General features: G+C 52.6%; 1 protein-coding gene across 3 annotated transcripts in view; it reads right to left on the bottom strand.

Moving 5' to 3' along the window:
- SS18L1 (SS18L1 subunit of BAF chromatin remodeling complex) overlaps positions 1 to 14,317 on the bottom strand; it is a 32,872-nt gene that overhangs the window by 18,015 nt on the left and 540 nt on the right. For 2 of the 3 annotated variants that reach the window (XM_077117057.1, XM_077117072.1), the window contains exons 2-3: positions 1,105 to 1,181; positions 550 to 634 (exon numbers count right to left, since the gene is read on the bottom strand). In XM_077117057.1, the coding sequence (XP_076973172.1) occupies positions 550 to 634; positions 1,105 to 1,181 (162 nt within the window). Of the gene's footprint in view, positions 1 to 549; positions 635 to 1,104; positions 1,182 to 4,353; positions 14,312 to 14,317 lie in introns of those variants that run through there. The other variant, XM_077117065.1, reaches the window with a different exon arrangement.

Raw genomic sequence — 14,317 nt, 5'->3', positions numbered from 1 at the left:
TGACGTCATGCTTTCACGCTCCCGCAGAGGGTGCCCAAAGCAGCAGGTACAGCAACTGGGACTCCCAGAAATAACTTAGTTTTAGGAAAATGCATCTAAAAAAATAAAAATGTAAGTAAAATATAGATGCATACTACCATTTGAAATGTCTCTGGCACTGGGCATTTGCTTTTCCATCACAGCAGTGCATGCAGTTTGGAATTTCTCAAATGGTCTGGATGGCTTTACAAAAGGCTGGATGCCCCATGCATTACCCCAGTGCCTTCCCCTGCCCTGGGGGCAGCTTGGGACCTCCTACCAGGGTTTCTAAACATCCTCTAGGTTCAGATCTTCGGGGTCACCTCCCAGTGCTGAACAGGCTGGGCCACCCACTCAGGTGCTCTCTCAGCTTGCCAAGGTTGGGCCATGCTGCCCCCCACGATTCTAACACCCACTCAGACCTCTTCCCAGCAGTGGGTTCCAGGCAGAGTTTACAGTCCTGGCAGTGGGAGTGTGGGCAATGCCCCTCCCCTCCACTGTACCCCCTACTTGTGGGCACAGGATACTCACAGCGGGCAGCAGGGACTGCATGTTCTGATTGGAGTCTGCTATTGTGGCCAGGTACACCAGGTTCCGGTGCAGGATCTGCTGGTACCTGCAAGCGGGATGCAGCATGAGGTGGGGTATAGTGAGAGATGGGGCACAGCATGAGGTGGGGAAACACCAAAGGCGCCCATTACCCATGGGCCCATTCCGAATGGCTTTAAAAAGATAGCCTCCAGTCTGGCTAAACCCTGTTAGACTGTCCTCAGAGAATGCCCAGGGATTAGGCCACTTGCCTAGCTGGGACCCTCCCACCTACTCTGCTTCTGACCCTGGGCCCCTAGGATCTGCCTGTAGTCCCCTTCTGTCCTGGGGCATGTCCTCCGCTGGCAGCAGCCACCCTACCTCCCCCAACATTCTGCCCCCCGCCCCCACTGTCCTAGGGGTGACGCACAGGGCCTCTGTGTGGGGCAGGACCCAGTGGGGGCAAACCGTCCAAGCAGCCTGGTATGTCCACAGGAGGCCTGAAAGCCTATGACCTTGGCTCAGGTCCTACAACAGCCACAGGCCACGGGGACTCACTGGGCGCACTCTGCCGTCTTGCCCTTGCTTTGATGGTCCAGGATGCACTGGATCAGGTGATGGTTCTCATCCAGCATCTGGGGAGAAACTCAGGTGAGCATGGGGGATGTGGGGTTCCTCTCCGGCCAGCCGAGGTGCTCACGTGTCCCCACCACGGCATCGGCACACTCCCTTGGCCCCAGGGGACCCAGGGCCCCCATCTGGAGGCTGAGACAGACCCACAGATCAGGACCACAGGGCAGGCCCCATGGCTCCGACAGGGATGTGGCGTTTGCAGCCCCTGGAGAGCGGTTGGCAGCTGCCTGGGCCTGGGGTGAGGTGGGGGTCACAGGCCGGGCTTCATCAATAGAGAAAACAGAACATTAAAGACCCAGGCCAGGGACTTGGGCCAAGGACAATGTGGGATCCACACAGCCCCTGAGGCCTTCCCAAACGGGGGCCAACTGACCACATGTGGGATGTGCTGGGCCCAGCCAGTGAGTGCAGAGTGGGTGGCAGCAGCAAGTAGGACAACAGGCTGTGGCCGTGGCCCCAAATGCCACATGATACCTGGGTTTTGCTCTGTGGGCAGGAGGCCCTAGAGGCTTATCTAAGGGGACCGCATTGGGGCAGCACACAGGGTGGCTTGGAGGAGCCCTGGCGGTGGGGATGGAGCAGCAGCAGGAAAGAAGGCCGTAGAGGGTGTGGCAGGGACCTGTGGCACAGCCAGCCCCCCCCGCAGGCCCAGGACAGAGGGTGGGACAGGGCGGGGCAGCCCTTGTGGGCCCATGACACAGAGTGGGACCGGGTGGCACAGCCAGGCCCCGTGGACCCAGGATGGAGGGTGGGATCAAGTGGCCCCCATAGTCCTGAGATGTAGGGTGGGACTGGGTGGCACAGTTAGCCCCCCCAGGCCCAGAGTTCAGGTCAGCACATGGGGCAGCTGTGCGGTCAGCATGAACCTGAAGGGAAGAGACAGAAACATGTCTAGTGTCGTCACTGCCGATCTGGCAACCAGCAGGCATTATGGGCAGATATGAAGGTGCCCACGTGCATCTTAGATCCAGCCTTGTATCTTCTGGAGGATTTGAGGAGGGCACCGGAAGAGTCCGCCCCCTGCCTCAGAAGGCCCCAAACCCTTGGGGCAGTGGGTAGCTGCAAGGCAGGCTGAGCCTATGACCAGGGCTCTGCTCACGAGGAGGACTTCACTCAGAGACGGTCATAGAAGAGTCTGGGCTTCCATCCCCATACGTGCCTGGGAATCTCAGCCCTGGGCAGACCCCGCACAGGCGCTCCCTCTCTCCTGGTCCCTAAGGGCCACCCATCCTTCCCTCCACCCTCAGAGGGGCCCTGTAACTGCGATCCACCCACCAACACCTTGGGATCCCCCTTCTACTAGCCCCCCCAGGCACCTGGACAAGACTCTGGACCCAAGCCAGCCTCCTCAGACCTAGTTCATCCAGTCATACCTCATACTCTGTCCTCCCCATGGGGGACATGCACCATTTAAGCTGCCAAGGGTGGGCCTCCCAGCCCTGCACAGACGGGGGGTTCAGGGGCCATGGGGCTTGGCCCACCAGGCCTTGGGCTGGCAGATACCCCTGGCTCCCATGAGAGGCTGCCCTTGGGTCAGCTTTCTTCCTCAGTCCCTCCATCTCATGACTTCGGGGGGTGGCCTCTCTCGTCCCATTTTTGTTGCACCCTTCTCTGCCAGGTGAGTCTGCCCTGGGAGGGTAGGCTTCCTGTGCCATCCCGAGTCAGCCGCCAGGGCAGGTGGATCAATGGCAAACCAAAAGCTCTCCCCATACTCAAGGTAAGGCTTTCTCTAGATTCAGTGAAGGGAGAAAAGAAGCTCTTAAAGGCTGCCTTTCTTTTCCTGCAAGAAGCCAGTCTAAAAGAGCATCACTCAATGTCTTTGAGCTGTAACTCCCCACAGGGATTATTGCCCGAGGACAGGAAGGCCATCCCTAAAAGGTCTGCACAGGAGAATCATTTTAGCACCATCTATAAACGGGCAAAAGAGGGTGAGAGGCTAAATGTGCAATGAAAGGGGATTAGTTAGTCAAATTACAATATAACCATACCAGGGTATAGGAACCAGCCATGAGAATTGTTTTGCAATAAATTTTGTAAAGCATGTGAAAATATCATATTACAATGTGAAAAAAAAAGGGCAGGATTTGGAACATTGCCTTGGTTAAGTTAAAAACACTCGTAGGGGCCTGAGAGCTCAGCCTGCTGCCTGCAGGAGCCATGCCGCTGCCTCGGGCCCCTGGGGTCCCCCAGGATGGCTGAGGCAACAGCCCACAGCTCTGGTGTTGCCTGCCTGGGAGCGGGTCCTGTCATGGCCCGTACCAACATCCTGTGCAGCGGACACAGCTGCGGCCAGTCCCTGCCCAGCCACTCCACTCGGCACACACCTGGTCAAGAGCCACGGCCTGCACGATGGCACAGTCAATCCAACCAGAAGGGAAGATTTGAAAACTGTACCGAAATTTTACTGTTGCCCTAGAGGCCCCGACAGATCATTTTTTCAATTCTCTCTTGTAAAACAGCACTTTATGAAAATGCATGCTGAAAAGAAGCACAAATGTAAGTGCAGCAATTGTTATGGTACTGAATACAACGTGAAAAGACACACAGTGGACTGTGACAAGACCTTCCAGGGCACACGTGGCTGACCTTACGCCAGCAGAACTGCCCTGCAGTCACACATCTACCCAACTGACCATGAGGTCCCTGCTGAGCACAGGTATCTACCTAGTAAGCAAAGGAAAATGGAGCCCTCCATCAGCAACCGGAAGTTGTCAAAAAAGATCACTGAATGTTGCTCCATAAACCAACTTCTAAAGCAGACACACAAGAACTAGAAACTTCAGAAATAAAGCTAATAGCTTCTTTTGAAGACTCCTGCAGTTCCAATGCCAGAAAACAGACTCTTATAATACTTCCAAAATATCCTCAGAAGTTGCTTCTACCAAATTTCAAAGTGGCTGGGGTTAAGTTGCCCTTTGTGCACTTTTTCCCTATGCCTGTCTCTGCGCTACTACTACTCCTTGGCCCAGCTTTGGTAGTGGGTATGGATCATCTGCAGTGGGCCCCGGACACGCACTTGCCTTGTCTCTAGGAACCATGACCCTCGGCCTAGATTCAGGGGCTCACTCTCTTATGGAGAGCCTGCCTCTCTCAAAAATTGTGAATCTCATTGCTGTTGAGCCCATTCGTGCAGGTGCTCAAGTGAACCTGGTAAAAGTCCCCCTACTACCTTACCTCAACCTGGGAGCACATGTCAGAGGAACAGCGGTCCTCCTATCAGTATGCAGCAGTTGAGTTTCACGTCTCCCCAGGCTTCATGCCCTCTGCACAGGGGCTTCCCAGACTCCTCTGACATCTTGTTCTCAAACATTAACGCTTGGTTCTCAGGTTTCACTTCTTGTAGTGTTCATACTCAAACACTTTTACCCAGTTCTAAAGTAACTTCATCTAGAGCCGCTTGGACTGATGCTTTCTTCGATGCTTGTTTCCATTCATTCACGTGGGATCACCAGAGGAACTCAGTAGAGTTCAGAGTTCCACAGTTGAGCACACGGGCCAAGCAGTGATGTTGTAGATGTTTTTGAGAATGTCCATTTATCACGAGGGTTTCTACAGATGATATTAGAAGCAACAGTTTGGTAGCAGAGACTATAGCTTATGGTTTGTAAACTCAGAATGACCTTGAGACTTTTTAAATCAAGATACGGAGAAATCTGCACCAATTATAAACTTCAGTGAGCGGAACGGGATGCTTCCTTCGCAAAACATGACAGATAATCAGACCCAAACCACAGATTTATTAAGCAATTTACAAACATCTTGTCAAGTAACCTGGTAGGTCAGACGTTGGATCATAGCAGTGTCTGTCTGCCATGACACTTGACCTGACACCCAGCTCCCATCTAGTCAACCCAGAATCATGGAATAGATTTTGATATTGAAGAGTTCTTTCAGCCTCAAATACCCAAACTCAAACGGAAGAGAGTGAACTCAGCAATATGAACACTGAACCAGTACTGGAATCCCTGGACATAGCAACCCAAACCAACTTTTTACTTGCAGACCTCTCTGCAAAGTCTTATAGTTGCAGGGGAACTGCTAACTTCTTGGGCCTTGAAACGTTTGATACACAGACAGACCTATCCTTGTTTAGACAGTAGCCCTCACTTGCCTTGGGCAATATTCTGAAACACTCCAGCTTTTCCATGAGCACTGATTTACCTGACATAGAAATCCAAATAGAAGGGATTTTCACTAAAAACCTACCTGCTCTAGAAAGAGAAGTTCAGCAGAACAGTACAGAAACACACCACGAATTGTGGATTAGAAACCCTAGGGAGCTTGCTTTTCACCAGCAATAAAACTTTTCACCTGGGGAATTTGTTTTGCACCAACAATAACATAGCCATGGATGATTTCCTTCTGGTTGATTTGATCTGGAACACGATGGTGTCTCAGCTCAGTTCTGTGGAACCCAGGTGTGTACAGAACTACGCAAAGTCTCTAACTTCTAAAAGTGAAGTCCAGGTGTGGGATGGCATTTATAGCTTTCCTCTGGATTTACGAAACGGGGAACAGGAACAACAGTATTAACCATTAAATGTAGTTGTTTAGAGTCTTTGAGGTTCTTTGCCTTTTATACTTGTAAATGTGAAATGTGTGTATTATGAAGTGTATTATGCTGATCTAAAAAAAGTACTTTTAGGAAGAAAAGGCAGGACACCTCCGGCAAGATGGATACGAGCCCCAAACTCCAAATCCTCATTGACCCACCAGGCCAGGAAGGGATAGAAACAGCAAAAGCTCACAGGCCCAAAGAGAATGGAAGATGGGACAGTAGCAACAAGATTTCAGAAGCTGGGAAGTAAAGAGAAGAGCAAAGATTAGCTTCCCAGAGTGCTGAGGCTAAAGCTAAATGGCTCTCAACTGAGATTCCTGTGCCCTGCCACACTGGTAATGACAGGGAACCTGCCCAGCCTGGGAGGAGAGACCCTGGGAGCCCAGATGGCACACCTGCTCTGGCCCACAGCCCCCACTTGCTCCATGACACCCCACCCCACAACAAGAGGGCATGGCTATGCACCCCCGGCACTGGGGAGACAAAGGCCAAAGCCAGCTACAGAGGCCAAAACCTGAAGAAGACAAAGACTAGCCAGAAGGAACTTAACAAAAGCAATGATTATCAATAGCCTTAGAAAGAGAAAAGCTATTGGATTCACAAAGAATGGGATGTTATTTTTAAAAAAGAACCAGAGCCAAGAGAGCTCTTAGACACTTAAAATACATTGGCCAAAACGATAAACCCAATAGAAGGCTTGGAATAAAAAGTTTAAGAAGACTCCTAGAAATCAGTTCAAAAAGACGGAGACAGAACATAGAAAAGATCATGAAATGATAAGGACAGCCCCAGTGTCCAACAATTAGCTCTTTCAGCACCTCCAGAAAGAAAGAAAACGCAGGGAGGAAATAATAAAAAAAAAATTGCTCAAGATGTTTTCTCAGAGCTGAGGGTTCCAAGTTTCCAGGTTGAAGAGTCTCTTGGGGCCAGCCTAGCTTGCCCAAAAACCCTGGGGTTAAGGTCCTAAGAGTGGTGGGGTGAAGATCCAGGTTCCTGCGGAGGGCTGGGACCCCGAGAGCCCGGAAAGGCTCCAACTTTGCCTGCAGCCAGAAAGGACACACCTTCAGACACACCGGAGGCACCCTTTAAGGAACTGCCCACACACTCAAATGCGCCAGCACCCAGGAATACGGACAAAGAGAGAGGAATAAGAATCACGAGCCCGAGGCCGCTGGGGAACTGGAAGGCCTACAAGTCGGGTCACATCCCCAAGCTCCGAGACCCGCTTGCACCTAAAGCCCTCATAGTTAGGAAAGGCACACGTGGGTATCTGGGAATGAATGGGCACTGCGTCTGCACCTCTCCAACAGTTCAGGGAAAAAAGCCTCTGCACCCACGGAGGGTCGGTTAAGAAAGAGCGTACGAGGCAAAGTCAGCACTGGGGAGTCTGGGGAGAGTGAACATGGGATTCTTCTTCAAATTTACACCCCATACACCCACTCTCAGGTTGTTATGAAAGGACGCGTGCCACCAACACAAGGGAACAAACCCCCAAAGATGCTGAATCTGGAAGGATGGTAGAGGGAGATGCAAGAAGACCAAGGAGAGAGGCTGGGGCAAAGAGCTGATGGGCTTCCTGAGGCAGGGGCTTCGCAGCTGCAGGGGTGGTCAGGACCAATGAGTGACCAGTGATGACCAGGGAAAAGGAAGACACTGGCCAACTCCAGGGAAAACAAAGGACCACGAAGGTAGTGGGCTCACACGACAGCGTAGGGCTGAGTCAGGACCACAAAGCCAACCAGAGGTGAGGTGCACCTCACCCCACCACGGAGTCACAGTCTTGGGACTGGGGGTGGGGTGGGGAGCACAGGTGCGCCCACGGGGGCACGAGCTCAACAAAGAGCTAAGTCTGCACTCTCTGCTGTCTGTGAAGGTAGCAGGCAACACCCAAAGCTAAAAACAACTCAAGGAGGCCTTCTGTTTAGCAACGAGAAGGGCAGGTGTTTGCTGCGGTACAGGGGGTGCCTGGACGTGAGGCAGGAGGATTACCCCTAATTTTTAATGCGAGCCCTGTAGAGCAATTTGACTCTACATGCATGCATGATTCCGCTAAGTATAAAAATAAACCTAAAAGCAAGAGAAGTGGCAGAATGCACTCGAATGGGGACCATGGTGCTCTCTGGGTCAGAGATGTGGATCTAGAATCTTGTTTTTTATGCCTTTGTGTTTGTAAATATTTCTAAAGGAAGCATTAATTATATTCTTAGAAAGTTATGTTAAAGAGACCTGAAGTGACACCGGCATCATGGAGCTGAGTTTGTCAGCATGTTCTCTCCACCTGTCTGAAAATGTGTCTGAAAATGTCTGTCCATGATGCAAAATTGTAAACCAAGAATTCATTTGCACTGGCAGGAGGATTCAAGGTCAGCTTCAGCTTCTTGAAGCATGGCTGTGTTTTCTTGCATAGAAAGCTGTGCCCCTTGCACCCTGCTCTTGGGAAAGCTGGTTTTCTGGTGAGGAGGTTTGGAGCTGAGCTGGGGGTCATTGAGAAAGCAGTCTGAGACTTGTGAAGTTGGCAGGGCTGAAACCTAAGTACCAGGTGTGGCCCAAGGCGAGGATGCTGGGGACAGAGTTGAGAAGGCAGACAACACGTCTGGAGGGACCGTGGGTACTGAGCTCCCTGTCTAGGAATTGTGCTTCGCAAAGTCCAGGTGGGTGCAAGTAACAGCAAGGAGATGGAGCACTCGAGCCAGGAAGAAACCGCTGTGGGCCACATGTAGGATATGGTCAGGAGCTGCCAGCCTGAGAATGACATTTGAGGAAGGCTGGGAAATTGACAAGGAGCTCATTGGTGAAGAATGGGGTGGGAAGCCCCAGCAGAGTGTGTGTCATATGCAAGAACATAACCAAGAAAAAAAACACACACACAAAAAGACAAAAAAAAAAAGAACATAACCAAGCAACATACACCCAGGAACAGAAACAAGTTCTTGGCTGTTGCTGGAGGGAGGGGGACCTTAGGGTGGCCAGGACAGTGGGTGGCTCTGCCCAACAGAGCCAAGGTGACTTCTCAACCACATCTGGTTTGATTGTGGAGGCCGAGAGGAGGGGCCTCACGAGGGCCTGCCAGACCAAGACCATAAGGCATGTGGGCACATCTGTCATATGCTGCTGTGTAACAAACATCCCAACACTGCATGGTTTAAACAACACTTTCTGAGGTCTCATGATTCTGGGCTGGCTGGACAGTCTGTTGCTCTCGCCCAGGCCCTCAGCTGGGGCTGACCTGGGGTCTGGCCTCAATGGGACACCAGGACCCTGCCTGCCTTCCTGTCCACATGGCCTTAAATCCCAGTGGCTCAGGTCTCCCAGAGGGCAGATCTGAGGTGCAAGCACTGTGAAGCATCTGCCATGCCACATCTGCTCATGTCCCATTGGCCAAATCCAGTCAGTAGGCCGTGTACCACACACATAAGTGGTGGATGTCACGACTCAAACCAGACTCAGCAGCCTAAGGCTGATGAGGGCCATAGGGATCCTGACTAGCAGGGGAAGGGGTTGGGGAGAGACTGGGTCCTCAGGCTGAATTTGAGGTGGGGCCACCAGCAAGAAACCTGGGGATGGCTCACTGAAAGGGAAGCTGCACTCCCCAGGGATGCACGGCGCTTGGGAGTTCTGAGGCCCATTGCTCAAGGGTCTAAGGCAACCCCATCATGGGCAGAAAGGTTCTTCCACAATGTCCTGGGAGTTGTTCTTTCCAATTAATCAAGTTCCATTGCTTTTTTGTTTAAATGAAAAAAGAGACTCACAGATGTGGTGAAGAAGTTCAGGCAGCCCCTAAGGAAAAGGCAGCTTCCTGCCTCCCATCTCAGCCCGCTCCTTGGATCCCTCACCCAAGGCAGCCATTGCCATCAGCCTCCGACTCCTTCTGGAAGTTTTTTGCCCTTGGGGTATGCATACCTGCCCCCCACCTGCTACACAGATGGAAACGCCCTCTCCCTGGGCCCCTTCCTCTCCAACAGCTGGGAGATGGCTCCACGTCTATGCAAAGACCACCTCATAATTCCTAAACTGCAGGGAAGCCCAGACGGACAAACATCTGGTCTTCAGTCTCCTTTGCCTTCTTGTGCTGCTACAAAGGGCCCCGCTGTAGCCACACTCTATACCGCGTGGACAGGGACATGGGATAAGGTCCCAGGAGGTGTCCCAGTGGCTGGTCAGGCATTGCCAGGTGGGCCCCCTCTAGTGGACAGGCGCATTCCCCTAGGCTCAGCTGGCACGTCTCAGTCCTGCCCCTGTGTGCCTGGGCCGCCGCTGCCAACAGAAATGCAGAGGGCAAAGGGCCACACAGATACTACTGACAGGGGCCAACAGGGGCCCCTCGGACATTCACCCAACCTTAGAATGAGGGAATCAGAAAGCAAAATAGGCAAGACCAGACCTGCACACACACACAGGGCCCTTGGAGGGACTGCCTTTTGTTCCTGGCCGACGGCCTGCTACAGCCTGTGTGGAATATGCATTCAATATCCAAAGACTTCTAAGAGTTCAGTAAGCCGTGCTTAGTCGCTGGAACAGCAGGCCCTCCTTGGACAACATGGGAGCCATTCCAGGTGTTCTGGGCTCTGGAACCTCGTAAACATCAATACCATAGTACGGCAAAATAATTCTGCTTCTGCAAGAACTTCCAGGCTGCATAAAGACGTGCTATATTAAAAACCTCGTAAGTAACTACCTTTCCTTCTTAACATGACCCTGAATCCCTACCTTCCTTCCAAAACATCCATGGAAAATTCTGGCCCACCTCCCACTGGCCAACTGTCCCACCAAAAGACTAAAAGTAAGGAGCCCCAGGGTCGAAGCCTCCCTGTGCCAGGCCACATGCCCCGCAGGAGGCCACACCACCTCCCCTGAGAACAAGGACACAGAGCCGCAGAAGGCTAAGCGCCCATCGTCGCCAGGAAATGAGGGTTGGGGCCTGGGGAGCTGCCTGCCTGGGCCTTGCTGCTGCTTGGGGGATCCCACCTCCCGGCCCCAGGCAGGACCTGCTGCCACTATGCCCATTTCCAATGTGAGAAGACAAACAAGCCTGCAGTGCAACTGCTCAGTGTGCACAGGAACCATGTTTGCTGGCGACATTCGGCCCAGCCTCCAGGAGCATCCTCTGCACCAATGCTGACCCCACCTCGCACAGCTTGAGGCAGCTGCCAGCGGGGCGTGCCATGGTCAGGCAGGGAAGGTGGTGATACCTCTCCCTCGTCCATGAGCCATACATGACAGGAGTACTCGTGGGTGAGCTACTGGAGGCCCAGGGCCACAGCACATTCCCCCTATGTTCTGCAGCTGTAGGGGGAGGCACAGCATTCCTGGCTTGCATAGTTAGGAGATTCCAGGAAACTGCTCACAGACTCCAGGCACACAGAGGCAGGGAAAGGACAAGGGCAGAGGGCTGGAGCCACAAGGACAGTGCCAGAGGGGCCACCTGCCCACAAATAGCAGGCAGGCAAGACCCAGCTGTTGCCTTCTCCTCTCTGCCTCCAGGTTCCACAAAGAGCTACCAGACAGAAGACAAACGGACACACAGAGGGCTGGGTGGGTAAGGGTCGGAGCCAGCAGCTTTGGAAAGAAGGGAGACAAGATGGGGAACGGCATCTTTATCCGAATGCATCAAGGGGCTCCCAAGGATCTGGGTAACCGGCCAGAGTATCTGCTTTGGAAGAGCCCCAGCAGGACACGTTGCCAGGTTTTTTGGGCAGGAGGGAACAGAGGCCTGGCTGTGGCTGTTCCCTCCTGGAGAACACCCTTCCCACCACAGCCCCACATGCACAAGCTGTAGTCAGAGCCTCTGCAGAGCTGAGGTTCAAGTGCAATCGATGGCTGTGACAAGCAGACCCCTGACTGTGTGGCATTTCACAGCACAGCAAGACCAGAGAAGCCACCTAGGGCAGTCCAGCCCCACGGCACCTGGAACCATAGGTGGCTGTGCTTCCCTTCCCCAGGAGGGCCTCGGCTTACTGGGGATCAAGCGCGTCAGTAATAACCACCTAAGAACTATCAATTAGCCACGTTAATAGGAGGCCGCACAGCGCGGAGAGTCCCTCGGACCATTTACAGTTGCCAAAAACAGCTCTAATGTCATAAACAGTTAATTTATCTTCCTAACAAATTAGCCCACGTTCTTTAAGACAGCAGACTCCTGGTCTAGAGAGCACAAGGTACCAACCACTGTGCAGACACGCACCCCGTGCCTAGACACATCCACCCATCACTTACTTACCCATCCCTTGGCCAGATGGCCATCTCTTACCCTTGCATCCCTCACCGGGAATGGGAGCCATTGGAGCAGGGCTAGTCTGAGTTCAACCACTCCCCGACTGGGCTCCCAGGCCCCAGGCCTCTCCAGCTTCACATCCCTCTACCAGGCCCATACCACAAGTTGGCCCAGCTCATCAGCTCTGCCCTGTTCTCCAGAGAGCTGCTGCTCTGTATCTCCCCACTGCACCATGAACAGTAATGATAACTTACACTGAGAAGTTCCCGTGTGCCTGGGGGCAGGAAGCACCTTGCAAACCCAATGAGATCCAGGCCCCCTCCCCTCCAGGTACCCAAGCCTTTTCACAACCCCACATAACCATGGCATCAGGGGCCTCAGAGCAGGGATACTTGGGTTCTGAGTTGGTGGAAAGCAAAGGAGGGCAGGTCTTGGCCAGGGAGTCAGTCACTCAGGTACAGGGGACAGTGGAGTGTCCCTGGAAAGTGGGGTCCTCTGTGATTTGGTGTTTCTCATCAAAGTGCACTGCATCTCACTCCTGTACTTAACCACGTGCTTGGCCGCATATGGGGCCACACAAGACTCCCTCAAACTTCTAGACCTCCCATGTCTGCTCCTTTGGTTATTCTCATCTGGAATACCTTCCCCTCCACATGTCCATCAATCCCCAAATACTCCCACTGGCAGAACCACAGTCAGAGATTCTGTATATTCTGACATTGACTGTCCAAGTGCCAGGCCAGGCTGGGAGTACAGCAAAGAATAACTCAGTAAACTTGCCTGGGAGCCTAAGCAAGGTGTGAAAGACCTATATTGACCACATACACTGACATACGACTGAGGGGATATGTGAGTGGGGCTTTGAAGATTGAGTAGAAGTTTGCCCAGAAGAATTCTTTCTCAGATAAGCTCTAAGAACAAGTTGTATTTCCCTGCCTCTTTATCATCACACAGGTTTCTGAGGAACCCCTGGCTTTTCCCAACACCCTTGGGATGAGTTTCTAGCACATGCTGTGTACACAGCACACATCAGTATATACTATGCACCTGCCACATGCCCCCAATAAAAGACCTGAGTACATATATTTACTGTCAAAATGCCAAGGTGTGAGGATATAGACTGCTGGCCCTACCAGGTAAGGCCTGCTGGAAGCCCGAACTGAAGACCCATTTTCAACAAGTAGCAGGCTATCTCTGCCCTGGGATGCAGGGTCAGCAGGTTTTCCTTCCTTCTGATCAAACCACATTTAGGGATAGCTGCATAATGCACTCCTGCCTAGAAATTTTGGAGAGCTTTAGTGCTGGCTTGGCAACGTGCAAATAATTGGGTGATTGTGAGCCCAAGGTGGCTTCAGGAATAAGGATCAAGCTCATCACACTTAAGGCCCAAGCAAGGGCCCCTGGTCTGCTAGCAGGGCCTTGAGGCCAGTGCCTGACCCTCTGCCAGACACATTGTCACTGTCAGAGCAGACCTTGGAACCAACTCCCAGCTCCACTTAACCTCTCTCTGCCTCAGATTCCTCATCTATAAATTGGGGTAACAGCGACTACCCCCCTCTGCAAATTAAATGAGTTAAGATTGACCACTCTTATGACAATAACTGGGTACACAATTTAACTAAACCCAATTCTCTGCTGCTGCTCCAGTCAGCTGTTTCTTGTTCAGAGTGGGTTGAGACTCTTTATTAAAACCATTAAGGGCCATGGGACAGTGGCTCAAGGGCAGAATTCTCACCTGTCACGCTGGAGACCCGGGTTCGATTCCCGGTGCCTACCCAGGTCAAAAAAAAAAAAAAGAGGAAAACCATTAAACACCAGCACCAACCAGAGCAAGGTGAACCCTAGCAGGTGACAGGTTAAGGACAATTTCCTCAAAGGACTGGGCAGATCGTCCAGGGAAGACAGAGCCACAGTGTGGAAAAGAAGTCAGCGAAGCTACCCAAGACGTTAGGAAAATTCAGGAATGCTCAACGGTGGTTTTCCGCTAAACCTGCCTTCTAAAGAGAAATGGTAGGACATGCAACGTTTCACCGTCAAAACTGAAGGTTTCTGTTGACAAAGTGCTGGTGAAAGGTGTCCCCCAATGCAGGTGATGCTAGCTCCAGAAACCACATTACCAAACTCAGAGAGAAGGGAAACGATGCGAAGCAGATCTGAACATTTCTGTGGCGAGAGTGGCTGCTGGCCCGGGTGTCGCGCTGAAAATCAGCCCGACCTGCGACGAAGAGCCGGCGACTCGCGGGTCAGCCATCGAGCCCCTGGGGCGGCCCGGCCTCACGGGGGACCCACCCCTGGGTGATCCAAGGGTCGGCACCTGGAGGAGGCGGGCGGGGCGCGACCACCCGGGGTTGTCCCCGCCCTGCCCGCTG

Source organism: Tamandua tetradactyla, chromosome 1, assembly GCF_023851605.1.
Source record: "Tamandua tetradactyla isolate mTamTet1 chromosome 1, mTamTet1.pri, whole genome shotgun sequence".
Taxonomy (NCBI): domain Eukaryota; kingdom Metazoa; phylum Chordata; class Mammalia; order Pilosa; family Myrmecophagidae; genus Tamandua; species Tamandua tetradactyla.
The sequence above is the reverse complement of the archived record's forward strand: the minus strand, read 5'-3'. Positions and strand labels throughout refer to the sequence as shown.